At 36.7% G+C, this 23,294-nt stretch overlaps 2 protein-coding genes across 2 annotated transcripts in view; one reads left to right on the plus strand and one right to left on the minus strand.

Moving 5' to 3' along the window:
- The window catches only part of LOC134791987 (gamma-aminobutyric acid type B receptor subunit 2), a 226,464-nt gene that overhangs the window by 166,668 nt on the left and 36,502 nt on the right, over window positions 1-23,294 (minus strand). The window lies entirely within an intron of this gene.
- On the plus strand, window positions 7,427-9,043 carry LOC134791364 (arrestin domain-containing protein 2-like). The gene has a single exon (XM_063762375.1). The coding sequence runs from the start codon at window positions 7,520-7,522 to the stop codon at window positions 8,573-8,575; it is 1,056 nt and encodes a 351-aa protein (XP_063618445.1). The 5' UTR covers window positions 7,427-7,519; the 3' UTR covers window positions 8,576-9,043.

Consider the following 23,294-nt stretch of genomic DNA (forward strand, 5'->3'; position numbering starts at 1 on the left):
ATCAGGTTAGAATCGAGTCCACATTTAAGTCGTATGTTATATATATAGACTGGATTTATTTTTCATAAAATCGATTTCGACTGGAAAATCATATTACTTTTTGGCAACCGGGTTTTTTTAACCTAATTAGACCCCGCTGAATCCGAATTTGCCGGTTGCTTAATCGAAATCTTGACCGGAAGTGAGATATTTGACATTAAAGGTCCCTTTTTTTAGTTTTTCGTAAATAACACTTAAACGGTGGCGCATAGCAAAAAATGTTCTGTTACATAAGTAATCTGCATAAAATTGCCTACAAGAAAGATTAAGTACAATTTTTCGCTAGGATCAATATTCAAAGAGATATTAACGCGGGAAATTTAATTATAATCACTTCTAAGGTCCCTTTTTTTAGTTTTTCGTAAATAACTCATAAACGGTGACCAATATCAAAAAATGTTGTTAAACGATAATAATCTACATAAAATTATGAACAAAAAAGATTCAGTACACTTTTCGCAGGGATCAATATTTAAAAAGATAATAAAGAGGGAAAGTTCTAGTTTAATAAATTCTAAGTTTCCTTGTTTTTATTTATTCGTTAATAATTTGAAAAGTGTGACTCATAGCAAAAAATATCTTATACATGAATAATAAACATAAAATATTCTACAAGAAATATGTGGAACACTTTTCGCTAGGATCAATATTTAAAAAGACAGAGCAGCGGGTAAGTTATAAATAATCAATTTTAAAGTCCCTTTTTAGTTTTTTGTAAATAACTCGTAAACGGTGTCCCATAGCAAAATAGGTTTTTAAGAATAAATTATCTACATAAAATTTCCTCCAAAAAATATCTCGAATACTTTTCTCTAGGATCAATATTTAAAGCGATATTAAAGGAAGAAAGTTGATTACAATCAGTTCACAGGTCACTTTTTTTTAGTTTTTCGTAAATAACTCGTAAACGGTGGCCCGTTGCAAGACAATATTATACATAAACATTAAACATAAAATTATCCACAAAAAAGGTTCTGTACACTTTTTCGTTACGATCAATATTTAAAGAGGTATTAAAGGGGGTAAGTTAATTGTAATCAATTTCCAGGTCCCTATTTTTAGGTTTTCGTAAATGACTAATACATTGTTAAAAATTGGGTAATGTACAGTCGCCATCAGATATATCGGAGCGGCCAAGGTGTTCATAATATCTGAACACGCGCCCTAACGCCTTGACAATAGAGGCGTGTACAGATATTTGTGAGCGCCTTGGCCGTTCTGATATATCTGATGGCGACTGTACTTTACCCAATTTTTAACAATGTATTTTTTATATGTGAAACGCGAGTGAATTGCCTTTAAAAATCCTGTAGGGGTCGGTTCAAAAACTAAGTAATTGGTCCGACTCACGCTTGACTGCATATTTCTAATAGGTTTTCCTATCATCTATAGGTAAAGAACTATTTTGTATGTTTTTTTTTTTCAAAATTGTAGACCCAGTAGTTTCGGAGATAAAGGGGGGGAGGGGGAATGGTAATTTTTTTGGCTACAGGATTTTTAAAGGCAATTCACTCGCGTTTCACATATAAAAAATACATTGTTAAAAATTGGGTAATGTACAGTCGCCATTAGATATATCAGAACGGCCAAGGCGCTCACAAATATCTGAACACGCCTCTATTGTCAAGGCGTTAGGGCGCGTGTTCAGATATTATGAACACCTTGGCCGCTCCGATATATCTGATGGCGACTGTACATGACCCAATTTTTAACAATGTATTAGTCATTTACGAAAACCTAAAAATAGGGACCTGGAAATTGATTACAATTAACTTACCCCCTTTAATACCTCTTTAAATATTGATCGTAACGAAAAAGTGTACAGAACCTTTTTTGTGGACAATTTTATGTTTAATGTTAATGTATAATATTGTTTTGCAACGGGCCACCGTTTACGAGTTATTTACGAAAAACTAAAAAAAAGTGACCTGTGAACTGATTGTAATCAACTTTCTTCCTTTAATATCGCTTTAAATATTGATTCTAGAGAAAAGTATTCCAGATATTTTTTGGAGGAAATTTTATGTAGATAACTTATTCTTAAAAACCTATTTTGCTATGGGACACCGTTTAAGAGTTATTTACAAAAAACTAAAAAGGGACTTTAAAATTGATTATTTATAACTTACCCGCTGCTCTGTCTTTTTAAATATTGATCCTAGCGAAAAGTGTTCTACATGTTTCTTGTAGAAAAATTTATGTTTATTATTTATGTATAAGATATTTTTTGCTATGAGTCACACTTTTCAAATTATTAACGAATAAATAAAAACAAGGAAACTTAGAATTTATTATACTAGAACTTTCCCTCTTTATTATCTTTTTAAATATTGATCCCTGCGAAAAGTGTACAGAATCTTTTTTGTTCAAAATTTTGTGTAGATTATTATCGTTTAACAAGATTTTATGATATTGGTCACCGATTATGAGTTATTTACGAAAAACTAAAAAAAGGGACCTTAGAAGTGGTTATAATTAAATTTCCCGCGTTAATATCTCTTTGAATATTGATCCTAGCGAAAAATTGTACTGAATCTTTCTTGTAGGCAATTGTATGCAGATTACTTATGTAACAGAACATTTTTTGCTATGCGCCACCGTTTAAGTGTTATTTACGAAAAACTAAAAAAAGGGACCTTTAATGTCAAATATCTCACTTCCGGTCAAGATTTCGATTAAGCAACCGGCAAATTCGGATTCAGCGGGGTCTAATTAGGTTAAAAAACCCGGTTGCCAAAAAGTAATATTATTTGCCAGTCGAATCAAGAAGGAGAGCGATTTTGAATTTTTATGTCTAGTCTAATAGTGTTCTTTGAGTGGACTAATACATGGTTGGACTTAAATGTGAACACGACTTCTATGTGTTAAAATAAAAATATGTAAAATGATTTTTTTTAATAATTTAATATAATTAATTTAAAATACATCCCGACGGTTCGACGGTCCACAGGTAACAGAGGAAAATGTGTGTTCACCTGATTAAATGTTTCTTTTTTATGTATTATATTCTTGAACAATAAAATTAAGTCTTCCATAACAACTTATTTGACCCACTGCCTGCATCTGAAAACATTTAATAATTAAAACAGACACACATACATTTTCTTATATATTAGGTTAAAATCTTAACTAATAGGGAATATTACGCAAAACTCTGCGTAGGTAGCGCCACTACCACTATCTGTCACAATCTGGGGTCTACCGCGAAACAAGAAAATCGAAATTTCGTTATCTAACCTCTCTATCACTCTTGCATATTCGAGCGATAAAGAGGCAGATAACTAAATTTCGATTTTCGCGTTTACCGGTAGGCCCTTGTTAACAAACCGCCTTGATGTATCAATGTCATAATTTATAGTCTGTGAAAACTTGTCAAAAAACAGTTTAAGGCAGAGTATGTATAAGTTACTCTATGAATTTTCTAGAGTCGGTAGTGCTGCACTCTGGCGGCAGAACATTGCAGTATTACTAGATTCCAAAAATATATAATATAATGTCCATTCCATTAATACACAGATGATAGATAATTTTCCACTAAAAATATTCGGAGAAATAATTATAGTCATGTTGTATGCAAGTTACCAGGAAATTCACTCATTTTATTTTATTCACTATTTACATTGATAAAAAATTAGGCTGCAGTCGATATCGATACTTGTAGTACATCCCTAGTTCACAATGAAAGTGGATATGAAATATCTAATTTTCGATGTGTTTATAGCCTGCTACACCAAAATAAGGCAAAAAGTATCTAAAGCAATACTTACCGGTCTTCATCTAATGGAAATTTCGCCATAAACTTCCTTTTTTGCGATTTTCGCGAGTGTATCAATTTCCACATATTTCGCACTGAAACAACTTAGTTTTCGGTGGCATTTAAACAAAATCTATAGACTCACTGTATGTTCTTATCACGTTTGACTGTTTTGGAAAATAACGAAGGCTTTTAAAAAAGAAATTGCAAGAAATACGTAAGTAAAACCTACGAACCGCCATGACAAGCAACAAAGCAATGTGGCTGACAGTTGACATGACAGATGAATAGCTCTGACGTTTTATTTTGTTTTTTTGGCTATGGCTAGGTCACTATAGTCCATACAAAACCTTTTTTTGTTCCTAGTTGCGTCAGCCTGCAGCAACCCTCCTAACTGTACATCGGTGGACAGTGTGGGCGATGGTACGCCCGCGTGATAAAGCCGTAACAGACTACCACACCGCACCGCGACCTTAGTGCGCCGCACCCATAAATGAGAGCTAAAAAGAGATATCTCTTTCTTGTTACGGCTTATAGCACGAAAATGCTTCAATATAACGCAAAATCGCATCCGGGGGTCCGTAAAGGCCTTTTATTTTAAATGTGTAAGAGACGGGCGTACCGGATCACGACCTTAGTACGGTTCAAAGCTTGTTCGATGAGTGAAAACGAGAAAAAGAAAGGCTGACCGGACCAAGGCCGTGGTCCGGTACAAAGAGAATATAATCACTACGTTTTAAGAGACGGGACTTCCATACTAGCGACTGGAATCAGTTTTTGAGAGTTTGGTTCTCCAATCATTTCCAACATGTACGACAAAGAACTGTCAAAGAACAATAGTACCAACATAACAGACCTAAATAGTGTAGTATGCTACACGCTTGCATATTTTATCGATATCGATAACTTGGGGAGGGTTGAAACATAGGCCCCTGTCAACAAATTTCGTACTCGAGATCAGGTTAGAAATGAGTCCACATTTAAGTCGTATGTTATAATTATATAGTGTTCTTTGAGTGGACTAATACATGGTTAGACTTAAATGTGAACACGATTTTTAGGGTTCCGTACCCAAAGGGTAAAACGGGACCCTATTACTAAGACTTCGCTGTCCGTCCGTCCGTCCGTCCGTCCGTCCGTCCGTCCGTCCGTCCGTCCGTCTGTCACCAGGCTGTATCTCACGAACCGTGATAGCTAGACAGTTGAAATTTTCACAGATGATGTATTTCTGTTGCCGCTATAACAACAAATACTAAAAACAGAATAAAATAAAGATTTAAATGGGGCTCCCATACAACAAACGTGATTTTTGACCAAAGTTAAGCAACGTCGGGAGTGGTCAGTACTTGGATGGGTGACCGTTTTTTTTTGCTTCTTTTTTTTGTTTTTTTTTTTTTGCATTATGGTACGGAACCCTTCGTGCGCGAGTCCGACTCGCACTTGCCCGGTTTTTATTTGTTCAAATAAAAATATGTAAAAGGATTTTTTTAACTAATTTAATATACATCCCGACGATTCGACGGTCCACAGGTAACAGAGGAAAATGTGTGTTCACCTGTGTCAAAATTACAATGTGTAAATCTAACTTAAATGATTTTTTCTATATATTATATTCTTGAATAATAAAATTAAGTCTTCCTTTACAACTTATTTTACCCACTGCCTGCATCTGAAAAATATGAAATATGAAATATTCAATGTTTTGAAAACATTTAATCATTAAAACAGACACACATACATTTCTTATATTTTAGGTTAAAATCTTAAATAATTACTAGATTCCAAAAAATATACAATATAATGTCCATTCCATTAATGCACAGATGATAGATAATTTTTCACTAAAAATATTCGGAGAAATAATTATAGTCATGTTGCATGCAAGTTATCAGGAAATTCACTCATTTTATTTTACTATTTACATTGATAAAAAATTAGGCTACAGTTATCGATACTTGTGGTACATCCCTAGTTCATAATGAAAGTGGACATGAAATATCAAATTTTCGATGTGTTTATAGCCTGGTAAAGGTATCTAAAGCAATATACACCGTTCTTCATCTAATGGAAATTTCGCCATAAACTTTTGCCACCTATTTCGCGCTTAAACAACTTAATTTTCGGTGGCATTTAAACAAAATCTATTGAGTCACTGTACATTCTTATCACGTTTGACTGTTTTGGAAAATAACGAAGGCTTTTAAAAAAGAAATTCCAAGAAATACGTAAGTAAAACATGCGAACCGCCATGACAAGCAACAAAGCAATGTGGCTGACAGTTGACTTGACAGATAAATAGCACTGACGTTTTATTTCGTTTTTTTGGCTATGGCTAGGTCACCAAATTCCATACAAAAGCTTTTTTGTTCCTAGTTGCGTCAGCGTGGTCCAGTACGCCCGTCTGTTAGCACACCTAGCTCCACAGCTACAGCCACAGAATAAATAATAGTACTATCGTACAGAAAGGAAACTTCCTACAAAACCGAAGTTTGACAGCGGTTCAGGGTCGAATCATGCTATCCCTTTCTAATATATGGCACTATCCCTTTCGGCTATTTAGGGTTGTCAAAATTCAAGTGATTATCTTATCTGTGGTCGTGCACGCAAAAGGAAGTCGAGTGGTGCCAACCCTAAAAGCGTTAACAGACTATCGCACCGCACCGCGACCTTGGTGCGGTGCGGAGCATTTATCGATAGTGTGTAAGCTTCCATCGCACATAATTATTATTAATAGCGGTGCGGTGGGCATGCACGTCGCACCAACTGACAGGTAATAATAATACTGGTGCGCTCCGCACCAATTTCCCTAGTGTGTAAGCTGCATCGCACCGTTTGACAGCTGTCATCTTCAAATTATGACAGTGGAATAATAATACTGGTGCGCTCCGTACCAATTTCCCTAGTGTGTAAGCTCCATCGCACCGATTGACAGCTGTCATTTTCAAATTATGACAGTGGACGGCAATGTAGCCAGCCGATGAAATAACAAAAATGCGGAAGCAGTGCTTTAAAAAGACACACATTTTTTAAGATTTTCATGGAAAAAGGTGCATTATATTACCTCACGCTCTTCATCTACCTCTAAAAAAGCGGAACCACATTAATTGAAATTCAATCTTAAAGGATTCCATTGCAAAAATTCATTGAAAAACACGGAAACATGGGACACTTGGCAACACTGGCGCACGTGTGCGGCAGTCTGTAAGCTAGGATCGCACCGTTTTGACGGTTCGGTGCTATAGTGTGGAAGCCCACGCCAGTACGAGCTATTCCTAGAACCGCTCCAAGGTCGCGGTGCGGTGCGATAGTCTGTTAACGCTTTAATAATCGGAGCCGAGTTCTATGACTCGCATCCAGGCCATAATTGTTTAAAAAGAAAAAAAAAATCGGAGCCGAGTTTGGCCGACGTCAGGAGTTTTTGACCCCTGCTACAGCTAGCTCTATGGTAACGATATGTCAAAAATGACGTTTTGTGTCAAACGTGTCAGCTACTCTAAAATAGAGATTATCACCTTAATATAAAGTCTTTTTTTGACTACCAGCGTCCGAACCTACAGTACCTACCTCCCCGGCGCGGCAGACAGTCATATCATTTTATATTTGTTTTGAAACTTGAATCTAAACAGATACTTGTCATATTGCATCATTAAAATATCGCGTTGCATTACGCTGTCAAACAACATTAAATTATTAAAATTCCATGTGTGAATTGTATTAAAAACGAACATGGGTGTGTCATGTCGGATATATATACGGAAACCTCGGGAAGGTATCCACCGGGCCGGTCAACCTATCAACGGGATACTTAGCTACGCAATCGACGAACCAACCGAATACCAGACGGCTGTTCTATCCCTTATCGGCACGGCGAAATGCAAATGGACAGAACACGATGGTAACCATTCACACACCTACACCGGCAATGAAGTGTTTTTGTCAATGCACGTGAATATTCTTAATAAACCGTCGGATGAAACAATGACGTTGCCAGTTGGCGCGTATGAATTTCGATTCGAGTTTATCATGCCATATGATATACCATCCAGCTTTGAAGATAAACACAGCAATATCACCTACCAGGTAAAGGCGAAATTTGAGAAGCCAAGTTTTTTTAGTCTTGCAAGGAGGTTTGAGAAACAAATCACTGTATATGGAAATGTTAACCCCACCAATACTGTAGAATCACTTACTTATGGGCTCCAAAAGAAACTGTTTAGATTATTTTCTTCTACCGAACATATTGTGGAATTGAAAGTGCGGATTTCAAAGTCGTTTCTAACACCTGGTGAGAACGCTACTTTAGATTTGTCTGTGACTAATGACAGTGATACAGAAATAACTTACCTCACAACTGAACTTTGCAGCAGGACAACATACATAGCAGAAGGGATGTTCAGTAATAAAACAAAAGTTGTTGATAATACAATTGGTGGATGTACATGCACCACCCCACCGGTCTTAGCATACAAAACTGTAAACTTTGCATGTGTAGTTCCAACACCACCACACTTATATTCAATACAGCATTGTAAAATAATCAGCAAAGAGTTCTATATCCGAGTAACTATTCATTTACCGTTTCCACATAGAAACGCAACATCTGTTATACCAGTAGTTATTGGAGAGGGTCATTATGGAGATTGTTCTGGGATCGTAGAACTAGAAGACAATTTTGAAACTGGCCTAGAAGCAAGCATTAGTGATCCACCACCATCCTATTGGGAAGTGATGAATGAAGATAAGAGTCAAGATGAAATTGGATCGCCAAGTAAAGAAAAATAATAAAATAAAAAATAGGACAGAAGAAGCACTATGTGATAATTAGTAATTTTAAGTTGAAGTATAAACATGTTGTTTTAGGTACAGTAACGTAGCGACACTCATATTGGTCATTATATATGTGTCATTGCATCAAAATGATTCATAATATTGAAGATAAAAGAAGGCTATTAACAATGATGCAAAATAATTAAAGTAAAGGGACTTACCAGATATACATATAATACATACTATTTGTGTCAGGTTTCAGCTCTACACTACACCTTATAAAACAAAGTCCCCCGCTGTGTCAGTCTGTTTGTGTGTTCGCAATAAACTCAAAAACTACTGGACAGATTTTCATGCGGTTTTCACCCATCAATAGAGTAATTCTTGAGGAAGGTTTAGGTGTATAATTTGTTAACCCGTGCGAAGCGGGGGTGGTTCGCTAGTACATTATATTATTCTTTTCAGGCATATTCAGCACAATTATGTTTATTTATAATACAAACTTATATACTTTATAATATTTTTTCTTTTTAAGTAGGTGATTAGATTGAATATTATTTGCAAATACTCATGAATTATGTTATTAATAATAGTTTTACTGTAAAACTTTATAAAAGTCATAAAATAATGTATGTACATATACTAATCCTAGTATTAATCAAGCAATACCTCTATTATCTAGCCTCCCATGGATCAAATCTTGCCAAGGCAAATGAAATTTTAATTTGTTAAAATTAAGATTCAAAACACAATTCCCTGGATATAACAACTAGGAGCAATTTTACAGACTTAATTTAGATAGTTACCTAATAATTTTCTCAATTAGATATATTAATAATACACTTGTATAGGGTTCTGTCTTAGAGAATATAACCAACGGAGACGCCATGTCTATAATTTTCGGTACAAAATAGTCTGCCGTTTTTTGCGGGGGAGGGCACATCAAATGTATAGGTACGTCATGTCAGATAAACGTCAGTCCATACATGTGGTTGACCATTGGCCGCCTATTTTCGACAGAGGGGAACGCCTGTTAATTACCACTCCGTTTGGTTATATTCCCTAAGGGCTGTATATCAACGTTCATAAGTGCTATGATTATAAATTATAACGCTTATGCCATTTTCAACTTTCTCTTCGTAAAAATAGAATCAAATATTGCTTGTCTAAAGTGAAGGACTAGGCGACTGGGCGTCTAGAGACTCTAGAGCGTTGACAGCACAGGTGACAGGTGTCATAATTTTTTGAATTAGGAAAAGGATACCCTTCCATTTTAGCGGTATCTCTGAAAGGGAAACCCCTTCCTAGAACCAAGTCAAATAATCTCAATTTGTAAAGAAAATGATCAAGTACCGGTACAATGAAATCTACCTACACCTTCGAGCAACACCGGCTTCCGACACATCGGAAGGGAGGGGCCCAAGGGATATCTCACCGTACAAATCTTTCTGCCATTTTTCGCGGGGGGAAAGGTGCACACAGTCGCACTTCTCACACACTTACATACAAAATCCAATCTGTAATGACGACACAAATACATAGAAAATGACACACGTCAAAGACAAATCTTGCAAACCTCGATCTCTTTTTGTGTACGGACGAGTGACAAGTGTCACAACACGCACACTAACACATTTTCGTTGAAGTATGTTATTGTATTCTGAGAGATGAGAAGTCGGATTTGTCGCTCGACCGATCCGCAATTTGTACTGAGCGAGCAAAATCGATAAATCCAACAATTACATGAGACTAAAATATAATAATTGTGTTTGAATGTAATTAAACGTATGATATGTAAAAAAAAATATTACATGTGAAATGTAACACTTTCTTTTTGTAAATTTGATGTCCCCGACCTCTTTTTATAACAAAAAACCGAGCAAACAGGCGTTTTTGTGCAGCAGTGTTCACGCGCGCGTCTGGACTCGGTCTAGTGAAAAATCCAAGTGCAACTAGTTTTATTACCCGCGCTAGATTAGATTGACGCGCTAATCTTGTACCTCGGCAGAGGGGAAATAGTGCGAATGCCGCCTCCCTTCCGTGTTGCTCGAAGACCTACACATACGAACTGCAACCAACAACGAAATTAACAAATTAAATTCATGTATCTACGTGCTGTGCTATATACATACAGGATGGCCAAAAACATAAGTGCATTCCCGTTGCCAGTGAGTTGTGGATATGTCACACTTTTGTGATAATATCCTGTTGACAGAGTGTAATTATCCTATAGTATTAGATTGCGGATATGGCACAACATTTTTCAAAAATGGTTTGTTTCATAAACCGATTAGTGTCAATATAGCATATTTTTTGGTATTTTGGGAATCATTAAAAAACGATTTTCTCAAAAATGGATATGGCACAAACGTATTCTCAGCCGACGCTGTATATATGGCGGTTTTTAACGAGCGACTGTGAAAAGTAAGTATAAGTATATTAACTTCAATGGTGCTTAGGTAAAAAGATTATCAGACCTCACTGGAATGACTGGAGGGAACAGCGTACATAATTTATGAGGCGTTATCTGACGGCTCTCCTCGAACGAGTTCTATTTAATTCGCATTTTTAGCTCGGCTAAAGTATGCTGTACAGTCACCTGCAATAATATGTTACACTTCGAAGGCCGCAAAAATATGTGACACGCTCTTATGGCTCTACAAATAAGATCGTGTCAGATATTTTTGCGGCCTTTGTTGTGTAACATATTATTGCAGGTGACTGTACCTACCAACCTACCATAAAAGCCGGCTTAAGGCGGGAAAATGTCACTGCGGCCTACGCTATCCACGAAAATATACCCAAGAGCAATGGAAACGAGTACTGCCAAAATCTGAAGTCTAACCATTATTAAGGGGCTACCCGAGGTTTTCATCGATTTTTAACAAGTTTTGAATCGTATCTCCTTTTTTTGCACTACAGATAGAATTATAAGACAAACGGTTATCGGTTTTTCAATCTTTTATCTCCGGTTTTGTCTACCGGATTTTGAAAAAAATTAATACTTATTTTTTTATGAATTTTTTCAACATTGTCTAAAAAAACACTTTTTACGTATCTAGTTTGCAGTGAAGGATCTTACATGTACGAAATCTACATATTTGGGTTCGTCTTTGACGACTCGATAAACGTGTCCAGGGTTTTAATTTTAAACTATGACGACCGGTCTGGTCTAGTGGATAGTGACCCTGTCTGCTAAACCGATGGTCCTGGGTTCGAATCCCAGTAAGGGCATTTATTTGTGTGATGAACACTAATATTTGTTCCTGAGTCATGGTTGTTTTCTATGTATATAAGTATGTATTTATCTATACAAGTATGTATATCGTCGCCTAGTACCCATAGTACAAGCTTTGCTTATAGTGTAGTAAATGAAGCAAGTTGTTGTATGGAGACCCATGCATTAATTTCTGAGTCGATGAAATTTAGCTTGGTTATTGTATAGTATGAGCCGAGACTAACATTATAAATATCCAAAAAAAAAACACTCCTAAGTTAGGTAAAAACACAAATCTGATTATATATTGAACCGAGTAATTCCTCAGTCCAAAATTATTTTACAAAATAAGTTATTTGTATCAGTATGTGATACTAGAAAAAAATCTAAAAGTTTTGTCAAACATGAGAATATGTTTTTATAATACTTCCTTTTTTTGACGCTCATTTTCATCGGAAAATTTCTCTGTCATTTTTTTCTTCTTATATGATCTTAGAATATAATTTGGCGCAGTGGGTAAAAATTTTTTATTTATTGATACTTTATCATTCTGTAAAGTTTTTTCTGGCTGAGGAATTACTGCGGGGTCCACTACCTTTATTTACTACACTATTAGTTTGGGGCTAGGTTTGATCTGTGTAAGATGTCCCCTAATATTTATTTATTTTTATTTAAACTAATTAACACAAAAGTTATGACCAGAAAACTAAGGGATTCAGATCGAAGGTCATTGGCGTGGGGTAGCCCTTTAACACATTTTTATTCACATTGTAACTAAGTATTAAACTTGCAAACTTATGATATGAGTATGAAATAAATAAGTTTATGAAACTGCAAGGATTTGAAAATCCAACATCAATAATGGTTTTGTCATATTTGGATTTTCAAATCCTTGTAAAGTTTCATACACTTACACCTATTGATTTCATACTCATATCATAATCTTGTTAGTTTAATATAGTTTAGATGATGATGAAGCCAGAAGGCAGGTAGGTAGTGGAACGCTTCTGTTGCTACCGAAGAGTTACCGACTTTTGTCACTTACCTGGATGGGTTTGTAGAAAAGTTTCAGCCATTCCTATTTATATTTAGTCTCCGTCATAATGGATTTGACGTGGCGTAGTAGCAGACCAAACTGATACCTACTGCTCTGTGATCACTAACCATAAAACCACAGATCGGAATATTCAGGAAATATTGTATTTACGATTAGCTTATCGAGCGAGCTGTAATAGCTATATGCGATTGTTTAGCCATTTCGCTTGAAGGAAAATCTGTTAGGCAAATGTAATTGAACTCAAAATAAGTTACATTTGTTAGTCTGTAAAGTCGACTCGACTGTGTTGACTGTGTTCTAAAAGATAATTATTGGACATATAAATTAGCCAGTATTCTGCACATTGAGAGTACCAAGAAGTACTATGAAATAGATTATTAATATTATCATACTACAAACTGAAATAGATATCATACACTAAAGAAAAAGTGTGACTAGGTACTTTTTACAACAAACAAATCAAAAAATATTTCATAAAATAATTTGATTTGTTCACTTGTTATCATACGCTACGTTTATAGAGATAATCTGCCTGTTTTAATTATAAGTAGTACGAGTAATAAGATTTTAGACAACTTATTGTAGTATAAGGTGTGCATACCATTAGATTGGGTACATGTTCTATAGATACATTCATACCTAGATACACCCTATAAGACATACGACACAGTAGACACGGAACTCACGAGTTTTTTGCTCTTAAGATTTTTACGACTGGATCTAATAAAACACTGGAAGCATGTAGTACCTATGAGGCAAATTTATTTGCCGGGTAGGTAATGGGCTAACTCTGAGATTCCCGCTGTTTTCTTACTCTGTATCTTGATTTCAAATGTAGACTCTATTCGGAATGAGATAAGCTTGATTTTTCAATACTTCATTAGCGAAGGAACTACCCCGAGGAAACGTAGGTGCTCAGCAAACAAATAAGGCCAAGTGGAAATTATATGACTTAGGTGCCTACTTTATAAGTTATAAGTCTTCAGGCATTGAACGGGTAACGGAAAAGTTACTTGTTTTACAAGGGGAAAAAGTTGTTGTTTAAATTGAGACCAGAGCAAAGATTCCAAAATTTGGAATAAAATACTGAAATTATTATTTATTATGAAGTCGCCAAGGAGCGTGGGCTCAATATTTGCAGTAGCTAACTCCAGTTATAAGCTTTCCGAGTAAGCTAAAAACACGTTTTTAAACTCCATTTCAGTGCAAATATGTAAATTTTTGTGTTTGACTTGTGAATCCCAGCGGTAAACTTTGTCAATTTCCGATTTTCCGTCGATTCGAGCTTAATACATTAAAATTATACATTTTGCGTTTGCGTCAAATCCTTAGATTTTTTGCAGACTTGTTTATGATGTTGGCCCAATGAATAATCCAAGTTTGTGACCTCGAGCGCCGAACGCAACTTTGTCAAAAATCGAATAAACCGCATTTTTTTTAGATTTGGGCGATTATAACCCTAAAGTACTAGTTTTTGATAGTAACTTCCTAGGGCGTTTTTAAAGTAGACTAAATTTGCTACAATAAGACACTAGAATTGTCTCTGTACATCTAATATTTTCCGAGATAAAGCCTTTCAAAATGTACATTTTTTCCAACTTGTATTCGTAGGGTAAGTAAGTGCAGTGAGTATACACAGTGCCGGATTAACCAAGAAGCAAAACAAGCACGTGCTTAGGGCACCACGTTCAGGGGGGCACCAAAATGCCAGGTTGAAAAAGGTGAACAAATTTTAAAATTAGGGACAGACACATCGTTTTTACCACACGATTTTTTATTAGCTGTCCAAAAGCTACTTTGCAAAAATAATGGCGCGTAATTCTTTGGGAAACAATCGGTAATTCACAACGCTTACTAACAACCCGTCTCGATTTGACCTTACGCGTAGGCCCATAAAGTCATGGAAAAAAATCTTGCTTTCGGGCTTGCGGCCAGCCGAGTTTTTCGACATAGGTTACCGATTTTATAGCGAATTTAGCTCTCTTGCACGCCACATTTGTCGGCCAAGCCGAGTTGCTCCTTAGCCGCGATCCTGAGACCTAACTGTCAAAGTGTTATAAGGGGCCCCGTGAAAGCCGAAAACTAAAAGCATCCTATCAAGTAGCGCTTTCGAGTGAAGCCAAAGAGCGAGCAGTAGAAGAGTCGTGATTACATGCATAGATTCGATTTCATTCGATTTGTTTCTTATGCGAGGTCTTCTGCCTTATGGCAAAGTTGATCAACTGCCTTAATTACACTTGGGCGTGGATCCAAATCCAAGCTTTCCTCTTTCGCAGCTGGGCCTTCTGCATTGCTCACACTTCACATTCACTTGGTCAATTCCAAGCTCTGCTTTCTGGCATCTTTTTTGTATGAAAACAACCTCGCTGAAACCCTTAAATATCGAGCCCTATGCGAAGCTAGGCCGATAGAAAACTGTCCCATCCCTTCTCTGTATGAAATCCTGGATTCGCGCCTGGTTGGAACTAAAAGTAAAAATGTACAACTGTCTATCAAATTGCGCTTTTATTTCAAAAAATTTTCGCGCTCGCTTCGCTCGCGTTTACAATAACATTATAGGATACGGTAAAGGTGACATTCGGGTGGCGACTGCAGTAGCATTACTCTGTTGTAACTTGTTGTAAGGTAGTGCTGCAGCACTGTAAATGACTAATGATGATGTGACTGATAAAATGATGTGACTGATTTCCATACTATAGTTCGTTTTTTTTAGCATTAGAAAGAACTCCACAGAAGCAAGCGTGCAGTTTATATCAGGCTCTTTAATTGTTAATAATTATTGAATTATCTAATGTAGCATGGTCAATACATATAATTTACTTCAAATTATTACCGCTAAAAGTGCCGGATTTGGAACCACAAGCTTACTGCGAAGTTCTTTCTAATGCTAAAAAAAAAAACAGACTATAAAAGTAAAAATGTTCAACTGTCTATCAAATTGCGTTTTTATATCGAAAAATTTTGGCGCTCGCTTCGCGCGCGTTTTCAATGACTTTCTAAGATATGATAAAGGTGACATTCGGGTGGTGACTGCAGCAGCATTACTCTGTTGCAACGTTACTTCTGCATCACTGTCAATTGTGTCGCTTAACTTCAAACTCGGGTAAATCCATTCGACCCTCTCAGCAAATATCTACCCTATTACCTTTTCTTAATACCAAAATCGCATAATCTGACAGATGGATTTACCCGAGTTTGAAGTTAAGCGAGTCAATTTTCGTGATAAAATGATGTGACTGATTTCCATACTAAAAGTAAAAATGTACAACTGTTTATCAAATTGCGTTTTTATATCGAAAAATTTTCGCGCTCGCTTCGCTCGCGTTTTCAATAACATTCTAGAATATAATAAAGGTGACATTCGGGTGGCGACTGCAGCAACATTACTCTGTTGCAACGTTACTGCTGCAGCACTGTCAATTTTCGTGATAAAATGATGTGACTGATTTCCATTCTCAGCTGTAATGCGGCAATGTCACTCAACTTACCAAAAAATTCAATGTAATCTCGATGACCCTACGGAGAGGGGGCACCATGGTCTAGAAATGCTTAGGGCATCAAAATATCTTAATCCGGCACTGAGTATACACTTTTGTCTCAGGCGATGCCGGTTGGCACAATTGTTTCTAAGGTCAATCAAAGCTGATTTGGCCCGGTAGCCACAAGATCGTACCAAAAAACAGGGTTGACAATGTTGCGTTCGGCGCTCGAAGTCACAAACTTGGATTATTCATTGGGCCAACATCATAAACAAGTCTGCAAAAAATCAGAACTACCGGATTTGACGCAAAAGAGCCAGGTAACAAAATTCGACAAAGTTACTGGATTATTAAGGGGCCCACTGATTACCAGTCTGCCGGACGATATCGGCCTGTCAGTTAAACGCAAAATTTGACAGCTCCGAACAACTGGTTGGCCGGCTGATATCGTCCGGCGAACTGGTAGTAATCTGTGGGCCCCTTTACAAAATGTCACTTTCAACTCTGACATCTCGCTCGAACTTATAAGATGTGCTGCGAATAATTCCGCTCGTGGATGATAAGTTGATAACATTGATAGAGACTGACAGGTAGAGAATGTGAGAATGGGGTATTAAGTCCGATTTAGCACCTCTTTATGTTCAATGAGGTATAAATTAAACAAATATATTTTATTAAATAAATTACCTTGTTAATTTAAAATGTACTTATTTTTATAGTTAATTGTTTTAATTTCATTTCATTATGAATAAAAAAAAATATTTCATATTTTAAATATTATTTTAAGTAGGTTCCTTTTAAATTATGCTTACCATAAGCGTGCATTTGTAAGATTGGCTGAACTCCACCAATTACACCATCTCTCATTAACAAGCAATTTTCTACCAGTAAAATTGATCATTTCCGAGTAACGATACGAAATTCCATTTTATTCAAAAGATTACGACGGTAAATAGAAAGAAATAGGCACAATTACCAGCCGGATGCCGTTTAGCTGTTTCGATTTCGCGCTCGACAGTACTTCGTGCTGAAGTATGGGCGGAGACAAAAGTGTTAATGATCAAAGTTGTGCCGAGCTTGTGGTTTAGTGTTGTTCGATAAGTCTGTTCTGAGTAAACATAAATGTAAGATGAATTGCTACAATTATGTCGGCGGTGTAACTCAAACTGTAATATTTTTCCGCCGATGTTTTTCACACGAAACACAGCTAACACAGCCAACATCATAATCATGCAACTACTTTACTATGTGCCTGGTATATGACTATTAGGAATATGGACGATTACATCGCTCTCATCGGTCAGCAGATGCCGTAGTATTTACTGTATTTAGGTATATGCCTGAACAAAACTTAATCATAATTATATGAAAAGTTTCATGATATGGCTTTTACAATCGGCCGCCGACAGGATAAGTAACTTATGATTAAATACTGTGAGGTATTTTCTTCTCTGCGGCCTATTATAGAACTGCTACAGAATTGTAGTGCTGTTAAGTTTGATCGAATGCCTGAAATAAGTTTATCTAGACATAGTAATTGGTACCTACTCAGCTGCAGGCAGACGTGCTCCTGTATTTGAGTTTTGCGTTAGAAAGATATTCTCTTAGGATCCAATTAGGTAGCAACATTCTTATTACGCGTTATAAGTAAACCCAACTGGGAATAAGTTTCGCTAACTCCTTATTGAATTGGTCGCCAGATTTATGTGGATATAGTTTTAGTTGCGGCTGACTCATAAAACTAATAAAGTAATAAGGAGCCACTCAGAAGTACGACGGTGATAAATTTAGGTTATCAGACGCCGAGCTTTTATGTAAGTAATAATAACATCATCATCATCAGTCGTTCCCTCAATGCTGAGGATCGTGACATCATGTCCTAATGTTGCTGACCAGTCTCTTCCATAGGCTTCTGTCACCCGCCATATGTACGGCTTCCTGCAGATGTAGATGCAGCGGTGTAGTGACTTGTGCGCTCCATCTAGCGGGTGGTCTGCCGCGAGTCCTCTGGCCCTCAACTTTGCCCGTCATAGTCGTCATTTCTAGGCTATCAGGAGAACGTCGTGAGAGGTGGCCAAAATATGCAAGGATGCGGTCTTGACATATGGTCGACAGCCGGCGGTTTATGCGTAGCTCTTCTAGAATGGACTGGTTCGTACGCTTTGCAGTCCAAGGTATTCGCAGAAGTCGACGCCAACACCACATTTCGAAGGCATCGATGCGACTTTTCATTTTGGCTCGGATAGTCCAGGTCTCTGAGCTATCCATAAAGATCGAGAATAATAACATATGTAAGTAATAATAACATAATAGCTCAGTACTTACTTAGTCCATCGCTTTCACCCAATAACCTAGTTCATTTTAGATCCCATTAACTCTCAATAGTCCTTACACCCTGGCGGGTGCTGCCTCTGCGTGCGTCCCATAACACGGGCAAGGGCAGCATCCGCTCGGTCTACCCCTTACATTTCATTAAAGTGTCAAAAGCTCAAAAGGGCCTCTACGTACGTGTTGGCTTCGGCTCCGCGCACGCCTCCCAAAGGTTCGGAACACCATTGTTCCGTGATGGGAAAGACATATGTAATATTTATAGATAAAATGTGTCCTGTAGGCAGATGCGTTATGTACGAATGGATTTCTATCGAAATAGGATTTTATCTGTCTAGTAATATAGGTAGGTAAACAATAAAAATGCTACTTTGTACGTTTTAAGGGGTAGAAACTGTAGAAAGGTTGAAAATCCATAAGTAGGTACATAGCGAAAATCGTTCGTAGAATCCAAACACGCGTATTTAGCGTAGTCATAGTCGTAGTCATGACTTTGGTTTAAATATTTGCTGCAAAACATTTCCGCATGTACCTGTTTTAAAATCCTTTGTTTAAAACTCGCGATATCCGTTTCGAGGATTTACTCATAATCGGATGCATGCCGCAGCGTAATTTCCATGTCGCTGAAACAAGTCGTTCCTGATCCAGTTAGCGAAGTTGCATGCACACCGCAATCGAATCATCTCTGCAGCTGCGTCTGCATAATCAAGAGTTTTATGCATGCACTATTGATTGGGGGTTGACAGTAGCTAACGAATATGGAGATAGCGCAAAGTTGACGATTTAGCCCCTTATTTATAAACGCGCTACAAACCTCAATTAGCTAATAATCGTTGTATAATCTGTCATTTTGACTTATGTATTTGTAAGAAGGGGATAAAACATAATTTGACTAAACCAGACCCGTACAGTTTTATGAGTAAGTGGGTAACACTTTACCAGGCAAAGGAATATATATTTCCCACATACGGTACTTCAAACATGTGTTCTATATTCAATGAGTAAGACTGACATTCGATTGTCATTTTTGAAATGTCAGCCTGGTAACGGATTAACCAGGTACCTAAGGTCAAAAACTTTATTAACCAGGGATAGGGCCCAGACGTGTAGGAACTTATTTGGTGTAACTATTTAAATAATACCGCATTCGGATTATATTGAGCCACCTAGCGATGACAGTTATTATGGACAAGTGCAATATTAAATATGATGTAGGCAGCTTGTTTATACACATTGTTAGGCATCCATTAAAAAAATACGATACACATTACAATACAGTATTATAGCAATTTAGAAGTTGTATAATTTAAAAATTGTTGTCTTCTCTTGTCTAGTAAGTAGGTATCGCAGTTTTACATTCCTGCCCCTACTCACGCTGTAACCGTTTACTCTATCCCTACCCTACCATAGGGCTTGCCCGTATAGCCAATAATATCATCTGTGGCAGCGGTTCAGTGGTTCTGGTTTAGGTACCATTAGTTCGATTTTCACAATCATACCCCAGATCAGGATGAATCACTCAACTGATCTCAGTGGAGTGCAAATTTAGTAGGAGTAGATATTTCAGTGTAACTAATTAAATCTGGCACCGGAAAATCACGATAAAAAGTGGTTCAGACATGTAAATTTCTACTACTAGAACTAGGTCGTGGATGGGAATTCTGGCTCGTACGATTCTTACCGCGTGATTTCGCTAAAGGAAAACATATCGATAAACCTGCATGTCTGTGAAAATGCAAGATGTATTATAAAATCCCCATATCGCTTTGTGCCCTTGTGTATCCCAATCCCTCTCGTGCGTGACAGGTCTTTTCCCAGCAATGTGACGTATAAGATAATTGCCTGAGCTCACTCGTTCGAAGGTAGGTACATACATACATGCACATTAGCATAGGTACGTGTGTTAACTCGGGGCTCGGATAGGTACTAAACTGGGGGGCAATTTTTGAATTTCGATCGCTCGATTTCGTCACTCGAAAATCGCTGGAAAACGGCGTAATGTTAATTTTTGAAATACGAGCGATAGAAATTTGGAATCGAATGGTATTGACCACTCGTTTTCAATTCTAGTAGTAGAATTTAAATGCCTACTAGTGGAGATATTATTGAACGAAATACACGAAAACTAACGGTCGAAATTCAAAAATCGGCCCCCTGATGTTGTTTTATTAAAGTTTATTACCTATCTTAAAAAACCTCGATATCGGACATGACATGATACTGCGCTATTAGTAGAATCAGAAGATTAGTAGAATCAGAAGACTAGTCTGATTCTACAGAAGATTACGAGGGGCACACCGAAATTGACGGGAATTGCGTAGTTTAGGCTGAGTTTGAATAAAATCTTTTTTGATACATGCATACTGGCTATTTACAATCACGATGACATATCCTTAATTTAAAAAAATATATGAATATATTTATTATAGCGCTTTAAAATTGACTAGTCGATAAACAGAATGGTGAAACGCGTGAAAATTTCCGAGCCCGAATTTTTCACAACTTTCGCCGAGGGTTATTTCGTGATGGATGTCTCATCGAGCTTATTTTTATATATGATGTTGAAGCGCCTAGTCAAATGACAATATATCGCTGGTCTGCGGAGTTTTGACGGGGTCGTGCCTTTCTCAGTACTCTACCTTCTACAAGTCGACCAAAAACAGCGGTAACACTTGAAAACGACACGGCTGTGCAAAAAATAATTCAAGGTGACAGACATATGACATACGAGCAAATCCGGACAACTATGGGCATTGGAATTACTGTAATCCAAACTATTTTACATAGTTAATTGGGTGTCAGAAAACTGTTTTCCCAATGGGTACCACATAATTTGTCAGAAGAGCAAAGTATGGCTTGTGTTGTCTGGTACCGATCTACTCTGAAACGCTTCAACGGAGGGAAATCAAAAGCCGTGTATAATATCGTCTCAGGTTATCAATCGAGGGTTTATTTCTATGAACCTTAAATGAAGCATCAATCGGTAGTTTGGGTCTTCGAAGCCAAGGTCAAGCCAATGAAAGTCTACAAATCGGTCATTTTGGTAATGCCTACTTCAGAGTACAAAAACTGCTTTAATTAATGGTTCGAAAGAATGCAGAAATGCATTGATTGCAAAAGAATATACTTAAAAAAAACAATAAATCATAATTTATGTCTAACTTGCAGCTAGTTTTTTTTACCGATCATTTTGGTCGGTGTGCCCCTCGTAGTAGAATCAGAAGAAAATGCTAATTAAAAAATATAGGTTTTAATAAAAAAATATATTTCTCTGTGAAAACCATGAATACTTTATGCGTCACTAACATTAAGTACATACTTATAACTCATAAAAAAGATGTATATTGTCTTACTTTTTGTCACACTGAGCAAAAACGAAATAAGGTCTTAAATCTTACCTAATTCTGATTTATTTAATTCTTTATTTCAAGGCGAGGTACCAAAATGTAAATTGGATACATGCGTCTGATACATGTCTACTCGTTAAACAGTCAGGCAAACAACATTAAACACAAATAAAAATGGGTCGAGATCAAAAACCCAAACGAATAACGGAAATAATTATAATTCGTAATAATTGCTCGTTAGGTACCTACTCGTACTTCCCGAAACAAGAAAAATAATCTCACGATTTATCAACTCTAACAATGCAAATTGATACAAATTAAGCCTCCAAAATATCAAATTATCTCAATTTACAAGGGCTTTGAAAAGGGCGTTAAAAATAAAACCGGCCTAGTGCGTGTCGGACCACGCATAATACAGGGTTCAGTACCTTCATACAATACGAAAAGCCATACAATACCAGTGAAAGGTCACTTCGCGGCACTTACATCGTTTTTATAAGAAGATACAACTGATCATATTCGAAACAATTTCCGTGTATATAGGTACATACTGTTGAGTTATATTTTCTTAATTTTTGTCGTATTTTTTATCGAGTTCGTATTTATGGAGCGATTATTTTCGAAAGTATTATCTGCATCAAAATACTCTCTTACCAACCCAACCTTACCTACTGTTATTTTTGAGGGCTTACTTATAGTGTCACATTGATATTACTAGATTTATTTTCACTTTTAGTTACTTACATGTTTCAAGTAATGCCCACACCTAACATTATATTTGTTTAATTTTAACTTCTAAACTAAATAGTTCACAAAACACATTACATATCTACGATTCGAAATTCCTTAAAATATCTTATAATACTTTTTGAGTAAAATGGCTGTGACATACGGACAAATAGACGGAGGGACAGACGGTCATTCTAAAACTACTTATATATATATATAAGCGTTCCATTATTGCTATTTTGGCTCGGCAACTCTAATAAAAACGTTCAGATGTTTTTGTGGCTGAAGTATAAACTTGAACCAATATTACAAACCTAATAAGAAATGCGAATTTCAGATAAAATACCTACATTCATTTCAAAAGCCTTATCCATATTAAAAATATAGAGAGCATTTTGTATCTCGGATATTCCATACGAAATTCGTTTGAATAGATTCAGAAGGCTTCTGTTATATGACAGGATAAGAAAATTATTACATATACGTCGTGACGTACTTCGGTTTAGCGTATCAAATGCGCTCACTTAGCCCATAAGCCGCAAACATATAACTGATAAGAAAGTTGCATTTTTGATAC

Source organism: Cydia splendana, chromosome 1, assembly GCF_910591565.1.
Source record: "Cydia splendana chromosome 1, ilCydSple1.2, whole genome shotgun sequence".
Taxonomy (NCBI): Eukaryota; Metazoa; Arthropoda; class Insecta; order Lepidoptera; family Tortricidae; genus Cydia; species Cydia splendana.

Bases quoted from the DNA above. Each gene is read 5' to 3' on its own strand.
- LOC134791364 (XM_063762375.1), top strand. From the start codon at position 7,520: ATGGGTGTGTCATGTCGGATATATATACGGAAACCTCGGGAAGGTATC.